The sequence below is a fragment of the Cyanistes caeruleus genome, chromosome 31 (assembly GCF_971803275.1).
Source record: "Cyanistes caeruleus chromosome 31, bCyaCae1.hap1.1, whole genome shotgun sequence".
NCBI classification, from domain to species: Eukaryota; Metazoa; Chordata; class Aves; order Passeriformes; family Paridae; genus Cyanistes; species Cyanistes caeruleus.
The window spans coordinates 1,434,134-1,459,756 of NC_141731.1; the positions used below are offsets into that span (position 1 = coordinate 1,434,134).

A 25,623-nucleotide genomic window follows, 5' to 3' on the forward strand; every position below is an offset into this window, starting at 1 on the left:
TTTCCCACAGCCCACCAAAGGATTTGTGACACTTTGTGACAGAGGAGAACCTGCCAGGCAATTTTGTGTTTGCTGTAGGGAAGGTTGGGTTGCTCTGCATCAATTCCCAGAGCAGCGCAGAGCATTGGCTTTATGATGTCAGGGCATGGATGCCACATTGTCGTGGGGACATCCCAAGGTTGCCTTGGTGCACGGAAGGCCTCAGGGTCAGAGCAGCTCTTGGGCTTGCTCAGTGCAGGAGCATCCTCCTGCTTGAGGCGTTTGTCAGTGGGCAGCTGCACACTGACAGGAGCCTTGTTTGTTCTTGTGGTGGAGCAGAGTGTGCAAACTGGCACAGCAGTGCTACAGTGATGGAGCAGCTCGCTGTTGCCGTTTGCACCATTTATGTCATCGGCTACTCCGGCTATTATCTGACCAACCTGGCACGTAAGTAGAGGTTTTCCCTGGCTGGAACCTGAGCTGGCTTTTGTAGGTCTCCCTGCTCTTTCTTAGTGACCGGTTTGCTATTGAAACACAAAGACCATGAGGATGCCACTGGTTTGGTAAAGCTGCTGTCAACACCTTCAGCAAAACACGGGGTGTCTGTAGCCAGGGGGCTGCGGGCAGCATTTGCAGGGCTTCTGTTCCCTCCATGGGAGAGCCTGTGGCAGCAGAGTCTGTCATTTCCTCACTTTGCTGGCTCAATCTCTTGGGGTGACTTTACTTTTAAGATAGCTCTGAGAGCTGGGGAAGTTGAAACTGCTGGAGGCTGATGGGAGTTTTTTCTCCTGACTAATTCCTGGCCATGGGTGAGAATTGGCAGCGGTTTTAACTATTGAGAAGTGAGATCAACCTGTGAACACCACCTGAAGATGTGAGGCCGGGAATTTCTTGCTCTCTTTGGTTTCTGGCTTCTGACGAGGTCACAGGGCTCTGTCTCGGCCTCCTCCCCCCCTCCAGGCCGGACAAGGCTGCAGAGGGCGGGGTGGGGGGAGAAACGGAGCCGGCCAGCCTGACTTGGTTTGCAGTTTCTGCCACTGAACTGAAACCTGACACCATCAACATCTGCAGCTTTAGCAAGATTTTAACTCTTTTACTACCTGCATGAGACTTGCAGATTAACCCTTTTTTTTCCAGAGAGAGAAAGAGGGAGTGATCAATCATGAACCCATTAAAGAGAGTGAAGAAAAAAATTAAATTGAGAGGGGGAAGAGAAATAAGGAGATGCTTTAATAAGCTGAAATATTTTTCAGTTAAAGCTATGGAGATGGACAGTAGTGTTCTGAAAAAAAACCCTTTAATACATGACAGAGTATATTGGGAGGAATGGAGTGTTTCCAAGTGTGGATTTTGAGCAAATGATGAAGTAGTTGTGACACTGTGAGATGCTGGAACAGAGGGGGAGAAGTAATAGTTGAAGATTTGTGGCTTTTAAGAAGCAAAAAGAAAACTTCTGTTTCCAGGGGGGCTCACAAAAACAGATGAAGAGAACTTTTGCCTTTGAATAACTCATTCATAAAAATGACATCCCTAGACTCATGACCCATAACACACCTCAGAGTGATGGAAAATGGGAGGAGACAACTGATGGCAGATTTCCGGGCAGCTGGCATCAGAGAAATAGAAAGCTATGAAGAAAAATCGTTTTCTTGTGAAAAACTCCATAGATAGCAGAAGAAGACTTCTGTTTCTCTACAAAGACTGATGAAAAGACTCTAGCAGGAATTGGGACTGTTGTAAACACCAAAGTTCCAAAGTTTTTTGTCTCTATGTTGTCATGTAAACAAGGGAATGGTTGGGTAGTGGGGGAGAAAAGGGTTGTTCTGGAATTTTTATTCTGGTTTCTTATTCTTGTAGTCTTTGTTAATAAACTTTATTCGATTTAAGTTTTAAGCCTGTTTTGCTCTTGTTCTAATCCATACCTCACAGCAAGAAATAAGTAAGTTTTCTAGTGATTTTTTAGTTGCTGCTTTAAACCACAACAGTCAAGCAGGACACCTTTGAAAATGTAGACTGAGAGATCTTCTCAGATGCTGCTCTAAATAGGCCACGGTTCTCTCCAGTTTTCTCAAAGAATTTGGTTCATTTTCCTTGCCCACTGCAGGCCATCTGAGCCGTGTGTTCAGAGGTGCCGATCCTGAGGTGAGTCAGAAAGGAACATTTGATGCTCCTGGTGTTTCAGAATTGTGCAGGGAACTGTGAGCTTGGCCTGTGGCAGTAGAGTGCAGAGGGCCAGCTGGGTGGGCTGAAAGAAGATCCATTTCCATGTTTACAACAGCAATAGCAAAGGCATTGTTGGCTATTTCCTAATTTTCCATTGCAGAGCTTTAAAAGAACTCAAAGCTCAGATTTGTAGAGAGAACGTTGCTTGCTGATAGTAGCCAGGGTGAACTCTCTAATTCAGAGCTATTTTCTGCCTGGCTGAATTAACCCATTTTAATTTAGTTGGAGAGACTTAGAATCCCATTGCTATCAAAGCTGATGATTTGTGCTTGGTAGAGCTGGTTGTAGAAATAGAGCTGAATAGAAATAAGGTTCTAAATGTTAGGGAGCTGCCTGTCCCTAACTCCACCATCTGTCCACAGAGCCCAGAAGCAAGAGCAGACTCTGCTGTGGCTCCCTCTGCTCCTGGAGAAGAGGCCAAAGAGGAGCAAAATGAGCAAAAGGAGCACGAGCCTCCAGCTGTGGTCACAGCCCAGCCTGACCATGCCCAGACAGTAAGTGCCAGTGCTGGGTGCTGCTGTCTTTAGTGCAAGGCAGAGCTGCAAGTTTCTGAGCAGCCAGCACTTGCTGTTGCTGGCTGAGGATGCTGAGTGCTGGAGTCCTGCCAGCACCCAGCCATTCCCCCATCCCGTGGCAGCTGGAAATTGGGCTTTGAGCCGTCGTGCTGAGGCCCCAAAGCGCTGCTGCCTGCGGGTGAGCAGCTGGCTGCTTGGCTCAGGGAAGCTCTGTCTCTTGGCTTCTGCCAAGCCATGGCCAAGGGCTCACACGGCATTTCTGGGGCTCACAGGGCTTGCTTTGTTTGCTTTCCCTTTTTGGAAACCTCTGGATGACCTGGAGAAGTGTTCTGCAGTTTTCTGGAGTAATTCTTCACTGCTACAGAGTCTTTTAGGCCACCTGTCTTTTGGCTTTTGATAAGCTGCAAGGAGATGATTGTGTTGTCCATGAAGCTGTGGCCAGCCATTCTTGTCCTGTGTGGCCAAAGAAACAAACTGTGTAGTTCTGAACCCTTCTTCTGAGGCAAAATCCACAAGTGGCCAGTTTCTCTTGATACGTTTTGTGGTGAAGTCTGCAGCTTTGGAAACTGCATTGGAGCCTAGTGTGGGGGCAAAGCTGCAAGTCCTTGAGTGCTGTCTTGTGTTGCTAAGAACCCCTTTAGAGATGGTTGTTTTTTCTCCTCAGAGCTGTTTTCCTCCTCCTGTCTCTTCTGTCCTGACACTCCCTGTTTAACCTATAAATTTCTGCCTGTCCTAGTGAGGTGGGACAATTCCATGTTTTAGGTGGTTTTTGGTGACTTTGGTCATACATGCATTACATGACCCATGGCTTCCTTCATTGACATCCCTAGGGGTGTGTCAATTAATTTGTTGATGGGGCCTTTTGAGGATCTCTGTCAGTGCCACTCAGAATTCTCAGCTGACAAAAGAGGGAGGAGAAACACCTTGGTCCTCTTCCATATCCTGAGGTGGCCATAGAGGCTCTCTGACCTGCAGCAGAGGATCCAATTGCACACATCCTTGTCTCCTGAATGAGAAGGATTTCTAACAAGAGTGTAGATGTCAAGGGCAGGAGTGGCAGGGCAGGCCTGAAAAGAACATGAACTCCAGCAGTGTCTCTCCCAAGGGCTGAGCTCACCCAGGAAGCCCCTGCAGAGCCAGGATGGAGCTGTGGGACAGGGCTGGCTGTCAGTCACTATGGAGAGACAAGCAGGACACAGCAGAAGGGGAGGGAGGCCCTTGAGAAATGCCCCACATTTCCTGTCAGCTGCCCAAGAGTCTGTTGGAGATTCAGTGCCAGATGGGCCCTGATTGCACTGCCAGGGTCACTTTAGAATCTGTGCTTCCCCATGGGCAGAGAACAAGGCAGAAGAGCAGCAGCACAGAGCTTTGGGAACGTGGGAGCCCATCAGTCTTTGAGTCTTGGCCCACAAATGTTGGATGAGAAGTTGAAGCCCATCTTCTCTTGCTTTCTCTACAGGTCCTTCCAGAGAAAGAGCAGGAGCAGATTGTTTTCTCAGGGAGGCCGTGCCAGCCTGAGGGAGAGCTGTTCCCAGCCCAAGAGCAGGAAGAGCAGCTGGGGCAGCAGGTGGAAGAGCCACTGGAGAATGGCCAGGTAAGCCTGACTCAGCAGGGGACAGAGTGAAGGGCAGGAAGAGGGGCATAAAACGCAGCTCTTGGGACTGAGCAGGCCACGAGTGCCAGAGGCCCTGAAAGCAAAGAGCCTCTGCAGAGATCAGCAGCGGGACAGGAGGTTACAGTGGAAGCAGAGGTGGGTAGGGAAGCAGAAAGAAGTGACTGAATGAGTGTGATTTTGAGGCTGAGACTGAGGAAGAAGCTGAGCCTGATGGCAGCTCCCAGGCACTTGCTCTCCATTTGTGTGTACAGAACATCAAGGCAGAGCCCCAGGCAGAGCTGCCCGAAGCTCAGAGGGCCATCATGGCAGTGAAGAGGAGGCCTGAGGAGGACGGGAGAAACATCCAGGAGGAGATGAATCTCTATGGGCAGATTCGCAGTCAACAAAATCAGGTGAGTGAAAGAGTGGCAGACACTCCACTCATGGAAATTCCTCTCTGTCATTCTTCACAGGCCTCCGAGGAAGAGCTTCTGGCAGAGCTGCAGGAAACTGAGGCTAGGATCAGGGCAAGGGAGAAGAGGCTGGAGGAAGAAAGTAAAATCATCCAAGAGAAATTAGATCTCCTCGCTCAGCAGCAAGAGGCTCTAGAAAATCGAGTGAGTGAAAGAGCGATAGGCACAGCAGTCACTGCAGTCTGGTGCTTTCTGCCCTTCTTGCCTTTCCTCTGCAGAGCAGCAGGGGGCTGGGCTGATGCCTCTCAGTGCCATCCTGCTGCAGTGTCTATCCCAGCTGCTTGGAAGGACATTTCCTGCTGTGCTCAATCTCAGCTGCTGCCCTGGACAGTGGCACCAGTCATTTGCCCCTTTTGCCAGCACTCATCTCAAGGGATTCCTGCTGGCCTGCTCCTGCTCTCCTTGTTTCTTCAGGGCTTTTTGCAAGTGAACACAGTCCCCCAGACAGATTTGGAATACAAGCTGCAAGCTGTCTGTATCCCTTGGTGAATCTGCTGCTGTCCTGCTCTTTCCCTTTGCTCACAGTCAATGAGCCTTGGCACACAGGGACAAGCTGTGGTCTCTGACTGCTTTGTTCTCTTTGACTTGAGGTGGACGTGTTGATATCTCACCTGGCAGCCTGCGAAGGCTTCCAGCAAATGCCTGCTGATGAAGAGCCCCAAGGTCGGCGGCAGGCACAGGTACTGTCCCAAGCACAAGTGCTGCAGGCTGAGCACCTTCTGAAGATGGTGCAGGAAAAGAGGACTGAGGGGGAGGAGCTCCAACATTAGAACAAGGAGCTGCAAATGTGTCTGCAGCCCTTGGAGGGGGAAAGGGATCCTTGGGAGGAAGTGGAATGGTCGTTGTTGCAGTCATCCTTCAGAAAATCCAGGAAAATGGAATATGAAACTGGCCATCAACTTGATTAAAACCAACCTTGGGTTTTGACCATTTGGTTCCAGAAGCGGGCATCCAAAAAATCCAGTTGATGAGCTTTGCATGTGGCTAACAGCAACTTCCTAAGGGCTTGCATTTGAAAAGGGAACTCGGGGTAATCTCAGCCAGCCAGCTTTCTGACACAAACTCCTTTCTTCTCGCAGATCTACACAGGCTCTTCCATTCAATCTGCTGCAGCAGCAGCAGCAGCAGCAGCATCTAAAGGAGCCTTTGTTCCCCAAGCTGAGCAGTGGAGCCCGGGCAGTTTGTCCATTTCCAGCAGTGACACATCTGCTGCTCAGCTCCAGGAGAGCCAGGGAGACTTCCTGGAGCAACTGAGTACGTCTGGTGTATTTCTTGTCTGAGGGACAGTGTATTGTGTGCACGTGCCAGCAGAGCTGTAGCAAATGATCCTCCTCACTTTGGTGTCCCAGAGACATTTAGGACTCCCCATAGGAACGGCTGTGCTCTGAGGCAGCGAGAGAGCGCTCTGGCTGTTCCTGCTGCCTCTGAAGGCAGCTTGGACTGGCTCGGCTTTGCCTGGGATTTCCCTGCCACTAAAGGCAGAAGCAGGAATTGTTCTTGGATCAGCAGAAGGCTGTGGCCCAGCAAATGATCTATGCAAGTCCTGTGTGCTAGTGGCCAAACTGAACAGAATATTTAATTCCTAAATTCTCATTAGACTCCAGACTTCCCACCAGTCGTCAGAACCAAAAGACTTCAGAGATATTGATTGGTTTTGGGGTTTTGTCTTTTTGTTGTGGTTCCGTTTTTAGTTTTCAGTTTTTATCCTTGTTTGGTTTCGGATTTGGGGTTTTTTGGTAGAGTTTGTTTTTTCTCCATCCTGAAAGAGCTGTTCTGCCCCATGTGTCTTACTGCTGTCATTTTTAGGGCTGTTTTTATTGCCTCTACTACATCTACAAGGTTTTTATGAGAATGCTGTATTTTTGTCAGTGAGGACTCCTTTGAAAGAACATCAGGTGACAGCAGAAACAGAGAGCGAGAGATGTTTTCATTGTGCCCACAATGAAGAAACAGATACTTGTATAACAATCTGTAATTAATATCCTAGTTTTATTTTTATAAAGATGTGTCCAAGAGACACATCCACGTGGTGTGATCAGATAAAACAGCACTGCAGGCATTTCTCAGGAGCGAGCCTGCAGCCCCTGTGCTGTGTATTCCTCAGATCCATGGCACTTTTTCATACCTGATTCCCAGCCATTCCCATGACTCTCAGAATCCTACCTATTGGCCCAAGCCCTGCTCAGATCAGTCTCTGGGAAAACACATCAAGCCCTTTGTGATTCTGCAGCACAACCCATTTAATCTGCTTCTTGCCCATAACAGCAGCCAGTGCTGTGCTCTCAGAAAAGACCTGGTGGGGCTGAGAAAAGATCCCAGCTGATTTGGTGTCTACCTTCACCTGCTGGGACACAAAAGGGCCTTGATCTGCACCTGGCTGTGTCTGATCTCCAAGGCAATGCTGGTGTGTCCTGAACAGGGGCCACAGCTTGTCAGGGGCTCAGGCTGGCTGTGTCTTCTTGCCATTGCTTGTCAGTGCTCATGCTTGGCCTTTGCCAGCCTTGTGCTGTGCCCTGCTGTGCTCTCTGCGCTTCATTTCCTTCCAAGGACTGGACAAAATCAGTCTCTCTGCTGCCCATTTGTACTGCACAACTGCCTGTCTTGTTGCTGCTGTGCTTGCTGCCCAGCTGACCACAGAGGGTTCCGAGCCCCAGACAGCGGGGCTGCCTTTGGCATCTCCTGCAAGTTCGGATCTCTGCCTGAAAGTGAGCATCTTGCATTTTGTTTCCCTCAGGGAGAATGGTGAACAAGGAAAATCCCATCACAAAATACAATGAAAGTCTTGGCAGTGGGTGAGTCCAACCACAGTCACTTCTACACAGCCATGGGCCAGGTGTTTCACTGGGGGAATATCCATCAAGTGGGAAGTCAGACAAGGTGTCCACATGTTTAGACAGCGGGCTTAGTCTGCCCCATCTCTCAGTACTGGCCAGAATTTGTCAAGTGTGCTCAGAAGGCATTGTCAAAGACATCTCCATGCTGCCAAGGTCTTGCCTGCAGCAAGGAACAGAACCTGGTAAATCTGCTTGTCTTTCAAGAGTGGGACAGCTCAGGATTCATTTCCTTCACATTTTTGGATGTCTCCAAATCATGTGGCCACACTAATGAAAGGAGAAGAATCTTGCTTGCCTGAAAGCACAACCTACCCCCGATGAGAGCTGTCAGATAACAGTTCTCAGGAACATTTCTCTCCAAGAATTTGCTAAAGGAAATACTCCATGCTCAGGATTAGAATTGCACAGTTTAGAAGCTGACACCCGAGATGAAGGAATAAGCTGCCTTTTGGAGCTGAGGCAGTAAAGCCCAAGGCTTCAGGAACAGGCCCAGTGCCCAGGCACTTGAGGGGAAAATGCATCATCTGCCTTCTGGCAGACCCCTCCTGCAACCTGCAGCTTTTAGGCATTTACAGCAGAGCTCTCCTGTCTGGACTGGCTTCCACTGCAAGATCTAAATGGCTTCTCCTTTCTTTGCTGCTGTTTTGTTTCTAGGGGTTTTGGAGAGGTTTCCAGAGCACTTGACACTGCCACAGGAGGAGAGGTAAATGTCAACAGCCCCTGCAGCCTCTGCTGCTCTCCAGGCCTTTCCCCACTGCTGACAGCTGTGGCTGGAGCTTTGAGTAGAGCTGTGCTGAAAAGGCACAAGAAGCACAGACTGGAGCAAGCCTGCAAATTGCACTTGGAACAGGCTTTGTCCTCCTCAGCTGCCCGTAGGAAGACAAGGAGGGCAGCGGTTCCTTTCAGAGAAGGACGTGCCCACACGCTCTCAATTGCTAAAACAAAGGTGGTGTCTTAGAGCATCTCCCTGCTTTTTGGGGCTACAGCTTCAGAGTCCTGAATTCTCATTTCTGGCTGCCAGCAAATACATCTGAATGCTCCTGGTAGTTCCTCAGCCACGTGCAGTGCTGCACTTGGGAGCCACACGTAGGGAGAGATCTGCAAGATGTTCCTAAGAGCCCTGAGGCCTGCCCATAGCCCAGGATGTATCCACAGAGAACCAAGGCACCCATTCCTTCTTTTGAACCAAGCAGAGCAGTGTAGGAGACGCTTTCTGGGGACGGTCAGAGACACGGCAAAGACCTCTATAATCGAGTTAAGTGTTAGAAGTTTATTTCAGGGCGTGGGGTAGAGAGAGAGAGAGAGAGAGCCTGCTATGAGCCAACAGATAGAGCTCAAGGCGGGCTCAGGGAGAGCAATACAAAAGAGGGTAAGATACGAATACATGAGTTTAAGACTTAAGATTTCTACAAAAGAGAGTTACAGAACATAACAGAAGTGAGAGAGCCGCAAAAAGAGAGAGGAGAGAGAGAGAGCGAGAGAGAGAGAGAGAGCGAGCTCTTCTATACCACTACTTATATAACCTATACCTTTGAATATTCTATTCCTTTACTAACCAATCTTTCTAAGTATACTAATATAGTAACATTTGTGTACAACCTATAGAAATCGCTATTTTTGCATATTTTTAGTTATCTCAGGGTCCTTCAGACCTTTCCTTATAAGGCTGGGATGAGGGGTCTCAGCTTGGTTTTATTGCAGGAAAGAATGTGTTCTGGCATACCAGCCCGGTTTCTTTGAATTATTCAAACCGTGCTATCATTTGTATTTCTTCCTTAGCCTTTCTGGCTACAAAGTCATATTTATAATTTCTTTCTAATTCTACCTTCCCAACAGAGCAGCAGAGAGTGTGGTCAGAGCTTTGTGGGTGATCGTTGATACACCTTTGTTACCAAGTGGACAAGGCAAATCGCCAGTGGCCACATGTCCTGTAACTGGCCCCCAAGGGAGCAGAGAAATGGGCTGTTGCAATGTCACTTCCTAATTACTCCAATGACCAGGTCTAATCACAAGGCACTTTGGCACAGCTTGGCTGTGCCATTCCAAAATCACTTGCTCCATGTGGGTTGTGGTCTCATGCTACCAATTTTCTCAAGTTACTCCTTTCAATGTCATTTGAGGTGGCCATAAAGAAAATAAATGTGCAAGGAGTGAGTAGGAAGATACTAACCATGAATGAAATCAGGATCATGGAGAGCAATAGGAGTCCCAGGATCGTGAATTACTTAGCCAGGTGAGTGGTCATGGTCTTATCCCTTGAATGTTTGTTTACATACTACAAGCATGAGAGCTTAAAAACCCACTTTGGTAACTGGCAGGAAATAGAGCTGTTAATGATTATTTCTCTACTTATCTCCAATGGATGGGAAGAGACTGCATTTTGTCTGCATGAATCCACCCTGGCAAATGCAGACTGAAAATTGTTCAAAAACCTGCATCAGCCCTATCTTAAGAATTCAATACCTTCTAAGTTCATTGCCTCCACAGTTCTTTGGGCTTGAGTTTTTCAAGTTTCTTAAATGCTGATGAACCATCCAAGAGAGGATTGCCCTTGCATTGTTGCCCCTCTTTTCCATTGCTGTGCATGCCAGGAAGACTAGGTGCTTATTTCCAGAAATGCCATGCGTGACAGGTTTTTTATCTGGGCTCTTCCTAAACTGCCTTTCTCCTTGAGACAGCACAGACTGCAAACACTGCACAGCCTAGAGGCAATGTCTATTCCTTTTCTTCTGCCCTTGTCTCCAAGGGACCCAGAAACAAGACTCAAGCAAAAAACCAACCTAGCCGTGCATGTTCACCTGCATGGCCTTGTTTCCTTTTTTCAGCTACCTTGTGCATGAGGAACTCTGGCTGGTGATGGAGTACATGGACGGAGGCACTCTGAGAGATCTCATCGACGAGATTCAAATGTCTGAAGGAGAGATTGCAGCTGTCAGTCGGGAGGTCAGGGATCCCATCTGTGCTTCCAAGGCCTTGAGCTGCATTGTCTGGGAAACAGGGGCTCAGAACGGGAGGGATTTCATGGGCCAAGCTTGGTTTCTGTGTTGCTGCTAGGCTATGGGCAAGCAAGAGCATCTCAAGTGAACTGTCTGCCAGTGCCTCTACACTCACTGGACTCACTTCCTGTACTCTTATCCCCTGCTCTTGTATTCTAGCTCTGTCTCTTGCATTGGCATTTGCACTTCACCTTGCCTAGCTAAACTTTGGCCTGTCTGCACTACATTCCTTGTCTCTAAAGCAAAGGTGTGGTGGCAGGATTTGAAACAAACAGGAAAGAAAAAAAGAGAGACTAATTTCTTTTAGTCCTCAGCCGAAAAGGATAGTAGTGCAGCCCAAATGCTGTTTGCTTCTGAGCACATGCACTGCAGCTGCAGTCACCCTGGCTGCTTTGCAGGGGACAGTCTACAACAGCAGTTGCTGGTGCTCTTTCAAAAGCTGACATGCCTTTCCTGAGAAAGGTGCTGCTCTGCTCCTGTTGGAGCAGCAGGCTCTTGCTCTCAATGGCGCTGTGTTCTGCCATTCCTCCCCATTCCCCTGCAAAGGGAACCTTCCACAGCTGTTTCCTTGCTTGTGCGATGAACTCACAGCACTACTTTTTGTCCCCCTGGTTCTGTTTTCTCTCTCAGTGCCTGCAAGGTCTGGATTTTCTTCACTCCAACCACGTGATCCATCGAGATGTCAAGAGCAACAACATCCTTCTCAGAACCGATGGCTCTGTCAAGCTGGGTCAGTGTATTCTTGCTCAGCTTCAGCCTTCCAGGAATGGGGGGTGTGGGGCTGCTTTCAGTGACTGCCAGCTCCCCAAAAATGCTGCTGCTGGCAGTGCAGGGGTCCCCCCTGCTGTGGGCTGAAGGCACAGTTGCAGTGTGCACACAGCTATGACAAGGAACCACAAGCAGCCAAGAGTGCTATTGCTCTGTGTGTGTCTGTGTGTGTTCCTTCCAGAGGGAGGGAGCTGCAATCTAAACCTTCAGGGGAACAAAAGGCACTGCTGGAGGAAGTGTAAAAAATGGGGGGATGTTTGAAGTAGCCAATTCATATTTCCTTGGCTAAAGCCTCAGATAAAGAGATCAGGGAGTGTTGTCCAGGAAATTCAACTGCACATTCTCAAACTTCCACTGGGGAATTCTCTGGCTTGGTTTCCTAATTGACAGAATTAAAATTAAAAGAGTATTTTGCTTTCTCCTCAGCTGATTTTGGCCTTTCTGCTCAGCTCACCCCTGAGCAAAATCAGCAGTGCTCGGTGACCGGGACTCCTTGGTGGATGGCACCTGAAGTGGTGAAGCGTCAACCATATGGCCCCAAAGTGGACGTGTGGTCTTTTGGAATTGTGGCAATTGAAATGGCCGAACAAAAAACTCCTTATGACAGTTTCACCGCTCGATTGGTAAGGAGCAAATACTCTCTGATCCCGCTGTCTTTCTCACCTGTCCCGTGTTCTCTGCTCACTGCACAAAATCCCATGGCCATCTGCTGGAAGTACTTCCACCAAGGCCCCTTCTACAAATGTCCCTGCAGCACATCAGCATCTGCTGGAGCTTTGGTTGCAGCAGTGGGGGAACTCAAGCCTTACCTCGTCCAAACCATCTCCATTCTCAGGCAGCATTTTGCTTTGCCTTACAAGTCGTTCCAGCTCTTTTGGCTGTGTAGAGGGCCCCAAGAATAGGAAACAAGCGTCTCAGAGCTGCTGTTATCTTTCCAGAAATGAAGCAAAGAAACTCAACCCAAACCAAGTTTCTAAAACAGTGCTTTTGAGAGAAGAAGTGCAGCCCCATTCTTCTCACAGGGAAACTTGCCTGAAACCTGGAGATGAGGCTGTAAAGCCAGAGTCTCTTCTGCTTCTTGTGCAGTGCTGCTGAGACACTCAGTGACCACCTTCTTTCATAACCCAAGCCACTTTCTCCATATCACCAAGCTGGAGCCTGGTGATGGGGAGAGCCTGCCAAAACCTCCTGTTTGTTTCCTGGCACTTTCTGGGATGGGCACAGCGTTAATGCATTGACTTGAGAATCCAACGAGCACAGGCTTACCACAGGGATGACACTTCTGATTTCACCATGAATATTTTCCTTTTGCCACGTAAGGGAACCTGAAATTTTCAGAGTGCTGAGAGACAGAGCTGCAGGTGGCTCCTGTGTGCCCAAACAGGCATTTTCAACCCAATATATTTGTGGAGGCATCTTAATGTGTCTGTGTTGAAAATGAGATTCCAAATGTTTGTTTCCTTCCCTGAGGAACACCTGCTGCATTTCCTTTCTTTTCTTCCAATTACCATCATTTTCAAGAACAGGAAAAAAAGCTGGATGAGTTTTGTTTTATGGCAGCTGTGCTTAAGGGACCAACAAGCACCGCAGAGATTCTTTTCATATAAGAATCCTTGGAATAGTAGAGTTAGTTAGAATAGCAAAATCCCTCTTCCAAAAAGGCTGCCAAGCTGCTGGGAATCCTCCGAGAAGGAAATACGTATTTGCTGATGTAGTTGCCACTAACTAGATCAGGCAATGAAATCAGCTGCCAAGGCAAGATCTGCTGGATGTTGGCAAAGCTGTGGCTTTGGGGCTTGGGTTTTTTCATGATACAGGAAAGTCGTCATCCAAATGCTACAGGAAAGTCATGTCTGCCTCTCTGCCAGGGTAAAAACTGCCACTGCAGAGTGGAGCTGGAACAATGGGCTCTGGGAGAGCAGTTCCAGATGGGAAAGAAGCAGGTGGAGCCTTGTGTTTCCTTTTTCCCCAGGCTAAATTCCACATAGCCACAGAAGGGACCCCACAGCTGCAGCAGCCCAACCAATTCTCGCCTTTGCTGCGTGACTTCCTGAGCTGCTGCCTGCAGAAAGGCGAGGCGCAGCGCTGGTCTGCCAAGGAGCTGCTGCAGGTAAAATGCCAAAAGGGCTGCAGGTGAAACAGTGTCCCAGGGATGGGCTCCTCCTCCACTGAAATCCAAGGCATCAGATGAGCCCCCATCCTCCTCCCTTCCAACCTTGGTGCTGTTCAGCTGACAGTGGGGAGCAATCCTAGACTGGGCTGGGCTGGCAGGGAGTGCTGGGTTTTAGCGCTGGCTAAAATCACCAGGGCACTTACTCATTTCTTGCTGGGAGCTATGGATCAGGAGAAGGGCAAAACAGGCTTCAAACTTCAAAGGAATAACAAATTTTATTATCAGGCCCACAAGAATAAGGAAGGTCTCATCTGTGCAGTGAAAGGGTTCAATCTCACCCAGGTCATGGCAGTCACGGTGTTGGATTTCAGGCTGTGCTGGGCCCCTCTCTCTGCCCGGGAGCCGCTGGGAGGGGAGGCTCGGCCTGGAGCCGTCGCTGCATGCCGGGGAGAGGGTTTAGTGTGGGCAAGATGTCAGCAGCCGTGGCCTGGCCCAGCCTGGGGCCGGGGTCCCGCAGCCTTCATCCCCCGCCCGGGAGCTGCTGGGCTCTGGCCCGGCCTCCCCCAGGAGCACAGGCCGTGGGCGAGCAGGGCCGGCCTCACCACAGCTCCGTTACCTTCGGGCTCCGGAAGCAAAGAGGGCCAGTGCCCGGGCTGGTGGTTTTCAAAATGTGGATCATCACAGAGGCACATCTCATTTCTAAATGGTGCAAAATGTTGTCAGTTCTCAGAACTAGCCAGCCATTGGCCTGTCTCAGGCACAGAGGAAGCTCCCAGCAGCTTCTCTCAAAGAAATCACTTCCGTGCAGGGTTTCTTACTTCTTTCCCTAAATATCAATTCATCTCAAACTAACACACAGGGACATGGAAAGGTCATCTAGTCTGTGTCCTGCAATGAGCAGGGACATCTTTCAAGAGATCAGGACACTCACACCTCAGATACTTCCAGGGATGGGCCACCTACCAGCTCTTGGGGCAACCTGTGCCACTCTTGCCCCATGCTCCTGACCTACTTTGACTCAAACCCCTTCCCATTTAAAAAGTATTCCCCTGCCTTTGAAGCCCTTAGCTTGGAAAATCATGCTTTCTTGTTGTTTTCTTTTCCTTTCTGCAGCATCAATTTATAACATCGGCCATGCCTGGGTCCAGCCTGGCACCTCACATTGTTGCAGTGAAGAAGTGGAAGAAGGAGGCAGGAATGCAACAATCAATTTAGAAACTGTCTTCTCCATGACCAACTTAGAGTAGGATTATAGAGTAGGATTGCAGAGTAGGATTGTAGAGTAGGATTATAGAGTAGGATTTTAGCGCAGGATGGTAGTGTAGGTTTGTAGTGTAGGATTGTAGAGTAGGATTTTAAATAAAATTTCTGAAATCTCAACTCCTTTGGAACATTTCTCTCCTTCTGACCCTGTGAGAAAGCTCAACATTTCCTTCTGAATTGTCAGTTTTTTCTTAGAGGTGGAAAGTGACATTGATGGCTTCTTTGGTACGGTTTCAAAGTGGGGAAGGCTCCTCTTCATTCATCCTCTCCACACCACACTGCCTTTGGAATATGGCCAACTGGCCAAGTTTTTCCCAGCTGTGGCATTTCTATTTGAGGCAGAAACAGCAATGGCATTTGCAGGAAAAACCAAAGGAGGAGCGGTGCAACGCAAACATCCTGTGCAGATGCAGGCTGTGCAGATGTGACTCGAGAACATTTGGGTTCCTGCCACTTGGATTTGTATCCCTAAGAGAAATCTCTTTGGCTGGAGGAGAGTCTGGCTGAAGAGAGAAAGCAGAAAGAGCAGTGAGGGTGCTGTGCAAGGTCTCCTGTGGTGCAGAGCTGTCAGCGCCTGTGAGGTGAGAGCGGGCCCGGCCTTGGCCAGGCTGGAGCCCCAGCAGAGCCCTGGCAGAGCCCGGAGAAGCCTGAGCCTCGGCACAGGCAGGCTGGAAGGAGGCCCTTGGAGCTGCAAGAGGCAGCAGCCTGGCCCTGGCTGCCTCTTGCTGGCCCCAGGCAAATCCTCCGCTCTCAGAGCCAAGCTGGCAGCTGGCTGCTCCTGAGGGGAAGCGGCGCCGTGCTGGGCACAGCACACACTGGTGCCATGGGCTGTCTGGAGTCTGCACAGGAGGAGAGAAAGGCAAAAAGCAGCCCAGGGCAGAAGCCCTGCCTGACCATTGCTGCTCTTCTGCCGCCTGCCCTGGAACTCCTGGCAATGGTCAGCAGTGTGTGCAGCACTCTGGGCACAGGGGGAGGGAGCCGGGCTGCTCCGCAGGCTCCAGCACAGGGCAGTGTCCTTCAGGCACGGCATTTCTGCCAGGGGAACTGAGGCCAGCGTGAGGCAGTGACAGCAAGTCAGGGCACATCTGCACGAGCCAGTGCCTCACACAGCTCTGGGACCAAGCGCCTGCAATCCTGGAGCTCTGCACTGAGCCACAGCAAAGGTGTGAAATGCAGAGGGTTTTGCAGAAATATTCAGGGGCACCAGGCCAGCCTGCTTGGTGCTCTCTGGGGCACAGCAAGCACTGTGCAATGCAGCTCGGAGCTGCTGGCAGAGAGGGACTGTGGGCATGTGCCTGAGGCTTGTTCTTGAGTAGTGATTTGGGAGGGAGCAGAAGGGTCTCAGTAGGCACTTTGTGTTTTCTTCATGAATTGCTGAATGAAAGACACAGTGTGGCCTCACGCAGCAAGAGCACTTGCAGAACTTACTGACTATAAGTTTGTGTTGAATTCCCAGAAAAGGAAAGTGCTAAAGTGTAACAAAAAGGCCTTTTGAATTCAGGTAGCTCCTGAGCCTTCATCCAAAACAATCACCAGGAGGCTGACAACTACCTCATGCAAAGCCCTGCTGTAAGGGCTTCCACAATCATGGAATTAGAAAATATGAAGCTTAGGAAAGTAGAATGTGCCCATTAAGTTAAAAAAGTTTAAAAGCTTGTCCTGTGCAAAGAATGGACAAGTGAGTTTGTGGTGGAGCTTCCCCCTCACTCCTGGTGTTGAACAAACGAATCCCTGCTCTGCAGGCCCTACACTATGGAGTACTGTTTTCTTGACTACTATTTGTGCATCATAATCACGCTATGCTTTTCATTGTCTTCTTAGAACCTTCCAGGCATGAAGTGAGTAAGACAGTGAGTTGTGTATTAATAGGGCCGAAGAAACATTTCCAAATACCATCCTGGGAAAGGAAAGGACGCGAAACAGCGCTGGGGAAGAGCGTCCCTCGCACAGCCCTCAGAGCTGCCACCGTGCACAAGATGGCGGCCGGGGCTGAGGCTGTGCCACCATGCACAAGATGGCGGCCGGGGCTGAGGCTGTGCCACCGTGCACAAGATGGCGGCCGGGGCTGAGGCTGTGCCACCGTGCACAAGATGCCGACCGGGGCTGAGGCTGTGCCTCTCAGAGCGCTCTGCAGCCTCTGCCAGCCCAGCCCCAGCCCCGGAGCAGCGCAGGGCGGGCAGAGCCCCCTTCCAGCCGTCTGCTTCAATGGACATTGACAGACACCCGGGCCACGCACACAGGCTCACACCTTTGCTCTGTGCACACAAACACGTACCAGGCACTTGGGAACCTCGGCTGGCAGCATTTTCAGGTGAAAATACAAAGAAACTCCAGGGTTTGAAGGTTTATAGAATAGAATATTTCATTTGCCAATAAAAGGACCAAAAGCAGAAAGGGGCATCCCAGCCTGTTTCTTCCATGCAGGAATAGTGTCACAGTGACTGTGAGCTGATGAAGACGGAGATGGGATTTAATCCAAAGCAGATTGTGCAGTGGGTGCTCACCTGTGATATGTATCCCTCACGGTACCTATTTATTTGGAACACTAGGAAGATTATGAGCCTGGGCAAGATATTAACCCTTTCAATACAGACATGAGACCTACAAACCTTGTTCATCTCTCCAGGGACAGAAAAGGACAGAGTAATAACACGCAAAAAAACCAACATAAAAACATCAAAGTCAGTTTAAAAAAAGGCCAAACCTCAGATAGAAAAGAAATGAAAAAATGGCAGTTGAAACTAAAATAATCATTTAGTAATGCCATAGAGATAATCATTGATATACTAAAATATCTCATTTAATTAATGAAAAAAAAGTATAAAATAGAGTATTAAAAATATAAATCTAAACAAAAGCATCCATTAATGAAACAAATGTTAAAATAACTGTAATCCCATGAAAAGCCTGAACAGAAAATAAATAAAAACAATAACATGCCCATTGCACCCAGGGAGAGAAACAGAAAACTTCTGTTTCCAAAGATGATCACAAAATCAAATGAAGAAAATGTTTGCCTTCAAACAACTCATCCTTAAAATAACACCCCATGAATTCATAACCCATAGACACACCTCTAGGAGGGCTGTAAAAATGAGAAAAATGTCACAATAGAAAAATATTTTCCCAGATGCCTGCTATTTGTAAAAATGAAAAACCACAAAAAACCTGTTTCTTGTAAAAAAGTCTTCATGATACAATAAGAAAAAACTCCTATTGCTACAAAAACTAATAAAAAACTCTTGTGTAATTAATACTGTTTTAACATCCCAAGTTCTAGCTCTATGCTGTCAGTTTAAAAAAAAACTAAACCAAAAGTTATTCAGGAGAGGAAAGGCGTTCTGTTAGTTTTATTCTGGTTTCTCATTCTTGTAGTCCTGTTAATAAAGTTTCTTTTTATCTTCTAAGTTTAAAGCCTGGTTTTCCCTTCTCCTAATCCATATCTCACAGTGAGAAATGAGTAAGTGCCCTGGAGATTTCAGCCAGCGCTAAACCCACCACATTATTTAGTGCATTAGCCAAAAAACTCAAATTAGCGAATCTCAGCCACTGCACCAGGCTGAAGCTGAGGATCCCCAGCCAAGCTCAGAGGGAGGAGAACACAGCATTTGTGGGATCCTTTCCAGTCTGACTTGCTTTAGCTGGAGCCTGGGGGAGGAGAGAGCAGGAGAAGGGTTGGCTGAGTCCTCTCCCCTCTGCCTTGCCCTTCTCTGCTGGATCCTCAGTTCATCCCACACCCACCCCAAGACTCCATCCCCACCCTACTGGTGCTGACGGGATTAAAGGAGATAAAGAGGAGATTAAAAAGATAGAGAGGAGAAAAAAAGAGAAGTTTGAATGCAGCTTAAATATTAACGAAATGCACATGTTAGTGACTGCTGAGAGTTCCAAGGGAGCTGAAGGGTTTGCGAAGGGCCAGGAGCCCGTGAAGGGCTCAGGAGCTGCTGCTGCCGGGAGGGAGGAAATGCACCAATGGCTCCCAGCAGAGTCTGTGCTTTGAGGCTCTTTCCCAAACAGCTGCAGGAGGGAAAGCAGCTGAGTTTGGAGGAAGAGTTTTCTGCGGAGGTTTCCTGTTTGGAGCTGTCACAAGCTTGAGCTGCTCAAGGGAAACGCGGCTCTGCTTCCAGCAGGGCCCAACTGCCCGGGAGCACAACTTGGTTCCCTGGCCCTGAGCCAACGGGCAGCAGCAGCTTCTGTTCCCTCCTGGCTCTTGTGCCATTTCCAGCAGCACAAGACACACCAAGAAAAGCTCCTCCAGAACATGCCATGAGAAACACAACCTGATTTCATTGCATGAAGGAGCTCTGACAGTCCCACGGGCTCAGGTTTGTTTGTCAGTGAACAGAGCAGGGAAAAGCACAGCCACATTCCCTGCACAGGGAATTCACAGGAGGAAAGTGCAGGGCTGGAGGATGTGCTTGGATACAACGTTCCCACAGCAGTTTTGGGGATAAAATCGTCAGTGGAGTGAAAAGAAAAAGTCCTATCAAGGATTTTGTGGGGAGGGCTGGTGCTTCCCGGGAGGCTCCCGAAGCTCAACAGTGTGGAAGAGTGGCTAGCTAACAAAGGTCGTGTTCCCATGCAGCAATTAGCTGAGAAAGAATTAAACAACAGTAGAGTGTAGTTGGTATGTGATGTTGCAAGGTCAGAAAGACCTTAGTGATAACTGTGAACTGAGAACAGGACGCTGTGGTCAGAAGAATGTGAATTCAGCACAGATGAATGACCACAAGAATGTGGAACTAGGTGGAGCTGTCCTTAAATGAAATATCCAATAATGAGCTTGCTTTTGCACTATGTGTGAGCCTAATTACTGATGTTATATAGGGAGTTTGGAGTTGCCAATAAAGGAGACTTGCTGATCATTCATATTGAGTGCTGCTTGTCTCCCGCCGAACTCATCAAATGGCGCCCGAACAAATGGGACCCTTGGGACCTTTGGGACCTTTGGGACATTAAAAAGCGAAGGCCACGGGAGTCGGCGACAGGGGACGGGTCCTCCGCAGCAAGGACGGCGAAAAGCAACGGTGCCGCGCCCCAGGCGACCTCAGAGGAGAGTCCTGGCCGTAACGTGCTGCCAAACCTTGTAGGGCTGCAACAGCGCTGACGGTAAGATGGAAAGGCAAGCAGCACATGATTTATTTACCTGCTTTTTAGAAAAGAGACAGGTTAAGGGTTTTGATTTGCGCAAGGAGCTCCCTGGACTTCTTGCTTATGGCTCATGCCTTTTCCTCCCACTGCTGGGCAAACACTCCTATCTATGCTGCCCATGGAAAGAGGGAGAGAGAGTCAGAGAGAAGGAAATAATGAGAAAGAAATTCCGCAGCAACACTGAAACAACGTACAGAATCTGTTCAGTTACGGCAGGATGTGATATACCCTGAACTATTTGCTTCACTTTTGGAGTCACTCTTAACACTACAATCTTATTTATGTTCCAACTTTACTACCCTGGAGGAAAAGAATCCAAATTTAGATTGGTTTCCACCCGAACCAGGGGGACATGGGGGAGCACTGAGGTGTGTGCAGGGAGCAGGGGCACCCCTGGGGCAGAAGCAGTGCAGAAAAAGTTCCAAGGCCATGCTGAACAATTACAGAAACAGCTGAGCAGAAACAGGTGGCTCAGACAGCTTCAAAAAGAGACAAAATAGCCAAAAAATCACAAACTATATGGTACCTAGTTCAAAATTCATCACTGTAATTAGAAGTTGATAAGCTGCAATGGTCACCATTGTTAGCACCTGGCCGTGAGAAACTTTTTGTGTAACATCGCCTGCTTTTGTAAAAATTGTGCCCCTTTTTTCCTCTATCAGTGAACAAGAGAGATTGAGAGAAACAACTGTATGTGTTAAAGTTAACTTTGTGAGGTTTTTGGGGTTTTTTTCTGTGAGAGTATGTGGAGAATGTGAAGAAAGATAACAGCAGCAGAGAGCAGCAGCAGGGCGGGCAGTCCACCCCCCCCCCTAAGAAAAAGCACTGGGATAGTACCCAGTTTGTTAAAAAGTCATGATTCATGGGTTTTTAAAATGTTTTTATATACCCTTTTAGAGTTAATTTTGTGTTTTAAGTAATAATGAATTTATGCAATTGCAGTTTTTTAGAGTTTTACTGGAGAAATTATTGTGATTCTTTGAAAGTTTAAATAGGCCCCTTTTCAAAAAAAAGGTGTTTAAGGTGAATATTAAAGAAGTTACCTTGCAATAATTAGTTTTAAAACCTAAGGTTAAATATGGTATGATTTACAGCTTCTAAGAAAACCTTCCATTAATGTTATCTACAAAAGAGATTTGTGGTTTAAAAAATAATTAGTTAAGAGAACTTAACTGTACAGGACAAAGTTAGGTTAAAGTATATATTACCCATTTGCTTGTTTTTTCCACAATTTTAATAAGGTAATTTCAATGTGAGTCCTTTTGTTATATAAAACACATATAACTGCATATATACCAATTTGGATTTTGGATTTTAGTTTAAGAATTAGACTTGATGTTTCTGAAAAGTGCTACAAAAGCTGAATGGCAACTTGCCAAATCCTGTGTTGTTGTGGTTTTTCTCTAGAAAAACTGCACTTTAAAATCCTAACCAATTTAAACATATACTAGGCAAATTCCTGTTATGCATGAGTATTTTTAGTACCATTTGCAGTTATTGTGAGTTATTCTCAAAGCTAGATGACATAGAATTGTGATGTGTTTGTTATGTTTTTATAATCTTTAGAGTGAATCCATGTTACTGTTATATTGTGTTTAAAAGGTATATATCAAACTTTTAGCTGCCTTTGTAGTAACAGAATAAGATTAAGGTATGTTTTTATTTAATATAGATTAAGTGTTAATAGAATTAAGAATAGTGAAGTCTTATTATGTTTAGGCTTGAATGTTTTTAAGTTAAGTTTTATGACTTAGATATTCTTTTAAGGTTAAGTTTGTTACTTCCTTTTGTCATAAATAATTATTGTTAGGTTTAAATATTGTTTAATTTAAATTGTTTATGTCTTATTGGAGACACTTGTCTAAACTGCAAAGTATAGTTATTTTCCTAGAGAGATGAAGATAGCCACAACTGAAACAGCTGTGACAGAACGGTGATGAACACCTGCTTGTGGATAGAAGGGAATGCAGTCTGTGACACCCTTGACTTCATCAGGGGTTCTATTGGTTGTTGCAATCTCTGCAGTTTTTGTTTGTTATAGCTTTCTTATTTTTCAGTGTTTCCAGAATTTTAAGAAGATGTACCATTGCTGAGGATCAGCTGCCATGGGAGAGGCTTCAGATTAAACCAACTGCTGCATGGTTTAATTGGTCTGGTACCTGAGGCTTCTGATCATTTGCTTTGTACAAATGCATTTTAACAGTTTGCTGTGCTGTAAGCATCTCCTAGCTGCTACTATTGAGAACCTTGTTTTAGAAATGAGTTAAGAAGCATCTTTCCAGTTTAAAGCCAGGCCCTGGCCAAGCCTTGACTTTACCTGGATGGAATGTTTGCCAGCAAATCCAAATGTTTTCTGTACCAAATCAGTATTTGAGTCACTTTTTGACTCAGCAATTTGACCCTATTAATATGACAGCTGGATCAATTTTGAAGTGAGCTTGGAGAATCATTTCCAGAGGTGGTTATCCCATCCTTCACTGATGATTTTTTGTTTCTGTTTGTTTGCTAACTATGGGATGCTGGTGCAGTGTTTTAGTAATTAATAGTAGTTTTTTATATTACATATGTTATTAATAATGTTTAGGATTTAATTGATTTTTAACTGTTATAGGTTCTTATTCATTGTGTATATGGTTTTGTATTAATGTTGATGTTTATAACAGAAGTACATCTCATTTTATTTTTTTTTAAACAAACAAACAAACAAATAAAAACGGAGGAAATTGATGCCCTAAAAGCATTTGATTAGTAATTCGATTTGATTAGTAATTATTTGATTAGTAATTAGTAATTAGTAATTCATTAACTTCAAAGGAAGAAGTATCTGTGTTTTGTTGGCAGGTTCAAAAAGGTCACCTGTCCATCTGACCAGACTGTCTGCCTCTGAACACATGAGATCCAGTGAACAGAGAAGTCACGACACAGCCTTGGTACTCCAGACATGGATCAGAAGTGGAGCTGTCAGGACACAGTTGTGTCTGAGCACTATACAGACAGTTTACCAACAGAAATTTTATGTTGTTATTATGATGTTGTGTCTCTACCAATTTTTCAGTTATCCTTTGTATTAAGATTTAGAAGGATGTGAAGAAAAGCCTGAACATCAAAGCCCTCAGTCACCGATCAGCTGCCAGCTGACATCACGGGAGCAGTGAACGTTCCAAGACTGAATCGTGTTAAATCATAGTCTGTTTGTGAAGGAAATTCTGTAGAAGATCTAAGAAAAGTGTAGAGACTCCATCTAACCGTATATAAAGCAAATTGTAGTTGTGTGTTTACCCTTTCAGCAAATTGCTTCCACACTTAGACTACATATATACCAGAGCACCTGTGTTAAAAGTAGTTAGATAGTTTAAGATAAAGAGTTTAGCCGTTGTATAGCAATTATTATATTAGTATAAAGTATAAGCATTTCCCCCTTCAAGAGGTAGTGTAAGCATCTTTGAAAGTTCATTTAACGTTAAAGTTGTAGCTGTGAGTTTGCAAGTATGGTGTCATTTACATGGAACAAAGTGCTTATGGTAATTGTGTTGTGTATAGTCCTGACCAACTGTCTGCTAACTAACATCCAAAAGTGACAGAACATATGGGTCACTCTGGCACACTGAACTGGCCAAAGGTCAATGTGTCTGAGCCTAGCCACACCTGGAGATCCTTTTCACACCTGTCTCATAGGAGTCCCTGAATGGGATCCTCCAGCATTTAAAGGTTTAATAAGTAATGAGACTCGACTGAATAGATTGGCAATGTTGCAGGAGCGCAATTGCACTGTTGGCTTCACATTAAGACAACTTGAAGCCTGCTGGCAAGCAAAAATTATCAAAGTTCTTAATGTTACCATAGAGCCCCCAGAAGAATTAGATTTGTTAAGTTCCACCAATACCTCAGGTGGATAGATAATGTTTGAACCCCCAACAGAAGCCATTCCAACAAAGTAATGCAGCACTGGGCTGCAGTCAGCTCTATAACTGATCTCGTTACTACCATTGAAAGTAAGGCCTTTATTAGTGGTGCAATCTCACAGAACAATTACCAAAGTAATAGTTCCATATTCCTAATCTGGGAGATAGAGCATGGAGTGAGATTCCTGCTAATCCACGTAGAAAACCCTGTTATTTTGGGAAACTTACTTTGTTTCCATCCAAGCTTACATCAATTGCTGAATGTAGTTGATAAAATAAAAAAACATCAGTCAAAGTGAAGCCTGATTGAATTAAAACTTAGCAACTCTAAAAAGGCTCGCTTGCTAGACTAAGGAAGAATTGAACTTAATATCCACAATGTTAAGTGAACTTTCAGCCGATGTGCATAGTGTACATCATGCAGTATTATGAAATCGAGCTGCAATTGACTTTTTGCTCTTAGCACAAGGACATGGTTGTGGGGAGTTTGAAGGCATGTGCTGTCTGAATCTTAATGATCATTCATCTTCCATCCATGAGCAGCTGCAACAGCTACAGGATGGGTTACATGCCCTGAAAGAAGATAGTGACCCCATTGGAAGTTGGTTCGCCGGCTGGGGCATCACTGGATGGTTGAGGTCCCTTGTGCTAGAAGGGGGACAGACTTTACTTATAATGTTAATGGGGATGAAAGTCTAAGTTGTATGTTATCTTATCCAAAGCCTGGTTTGTGCAAAAAGAGAAAGGGGGAATTGTTGGTATATTTTATATATTAGTAAAGGCCTGTCTGCACAAACCAGCCTTTGAAATAAGTCGTGATATTAAGGGCTAAAGTCCTTGAAACCCTCCTGCAGAAGAGAGAGTAAAGCAAAACAATATCCTTGTGTACAAGGATAAGAATGTAAACCTGTGTGTGTTAGCCAATAGTAGCTTACTCTGCCCGCAGACCCTGTAGAACCCTATATAAGGTGTGCTAAAGATAGAAATAAACAGCGTTCACAATTACTTCTGTGAAGAGTGGTGAATCGCTGGTGGTCTCTCAATACAAAGGTACCTGTTTCAATTTTTAAACATACCTTTTGTCCATAGTTCTGGCAGTTCCTGGTCTTTCTCCAGGCTGTCAGTGAGGACACAGGAGCCTCCCTCTTCCCAGAAAATTCTGCCTGGGCCTGGACCCCTGCTGGCCCCTGGGCTAGAGAGAGCAGAGTCCTGCAGCAGTCACCAAAATGATTTACCAAAATATGGATGTGATCTAGTATCAGTATCCAGCTGAGACGGACAAAGACTCTTTAACCGATTAGGGTTACAGAGTGTGTGTTTATTGGCAGTGTTGGGCTGATGGGCAGGGTCACCCCTTAATACACACGGCCCTGAATGCAGGTGAATACAGACTTTTATTTACTGAGATATTGAATACAAATACATATTCATAACCCAGTTACCATCCACTCCCCTCTTCCTATGCCAATTAAGAAAGAAGCAATTAAACATGCACAGTTTGTTCCTTGAAATGAGTCGGTGGTCTTATTATGGGGAGTGGTCACAAAAGGAAGAAGGAATATATATATCTCTTCCTCATTCTGAACTTTCTACCTTTTCAGTCCAAAGAGTCAAAGGGATCCCAGGCCAGGCTCCTAGTTTTATGTTTCCAATTAGTTTCTGGTTTGCAATTTTCTTATGTTCTTGAAATTCCTCACAAGATTCTTCGTTTCTCATTACAATCCCAGCTGAACGAACATAAGGTTGACACACACAGTTATTTGCTAATGATTAGCTCCTAATTCTAGTAAGGTTTCTCTATTTTAATTTGAT

General features: G+C 46.4%; 2 protein-coding genes and 1 long non-coding RNA gene across 4 annotated transcripts in view; 2 read left to right on the plus strand and 1 right to left on the minus strand.

Annotated features, from left to right (window-relative positions):
- Positions 1-25,623, minus strand: part of LOC111922151 (uncharacterized) — a 181,524-nt gene that overhangs the window by 21,340 nt on the left and 134,561 nt on the right. The window lies entirely within an intron of this gene.
- LOC111945403 (serine/threonine-protein kinase PAK 3-like) lies at positions 84-14,875 on the plus strand. The gene is made up of 15 exons (XM_086866511.1): positions 84-426; positions 2,084-2,121; positions 2,565-2,696; positions 4,177-4,311; positions 4,584-4,928; positions 5,375-5,464; positions 5,864-6,038; positions 7,519-7,576; positions 8,273-8,321; positions 9,739-9,851; positions 10,444-10,561; positions 11,245-11,344; positions 11,809-12,005; positions 13,355-13,492; positions 14,609-14,875. The coding sequence occupies exons 1-15, from the start codon at positions 150-152 to the stop codon at positions 14,708-14,710; spliced, it is 2,067 nt and encodes a 688-aa protein (XP_086722637.1). The 5' UTR covers positions 84-149; the 3' UTR covers positions 14,711-14,875.
- On the plus strand, positions 18,982-25,322 carry LOC147648677 (uncharacterized). Of its 2 annotated transcripts, XR_015279983.1 has the most exons (3): positions 19,584-19,867; positions 21,967-22,123; positions 22,751-24,816. It is a non-coding gene; the product is annotated as an uncharacterized LOC147648677 (long non-coding RNA). The 2 variants fall into 2 exon arrangements; XR_015279982.1 differs by lacking the exon at positions 21,967-22,123 and having other exon boundaries at positions 18,982-19,867; positions 22,751-25,322.

Excerpts from the sequence above, each read along its gene's own strand:
- LOC111945403 (XM_086866511.1), top strand. The coding sequence starts at position 150 with ATGCCACATTGTCGTGGGGACATCCCAAGGTTGCCTTGGTGCACGGAA. Across the intron at positions 2,122-2,564 it reads TCAGAGGTGCCGATCCTGAG|AGCCCAGAAGCAAGAGCAGA; the intron begins GTGAGTCAGAAA and ends ATCTGTCCACAG. Across the intron at positions 4,929-5,374 it reads AAGAGGCTCTAGAAAATCGA|GTGGACGTGTTGATATCTCA; the intron begins GTGAGTGAAAGA and ends CTTTGACTTGAG.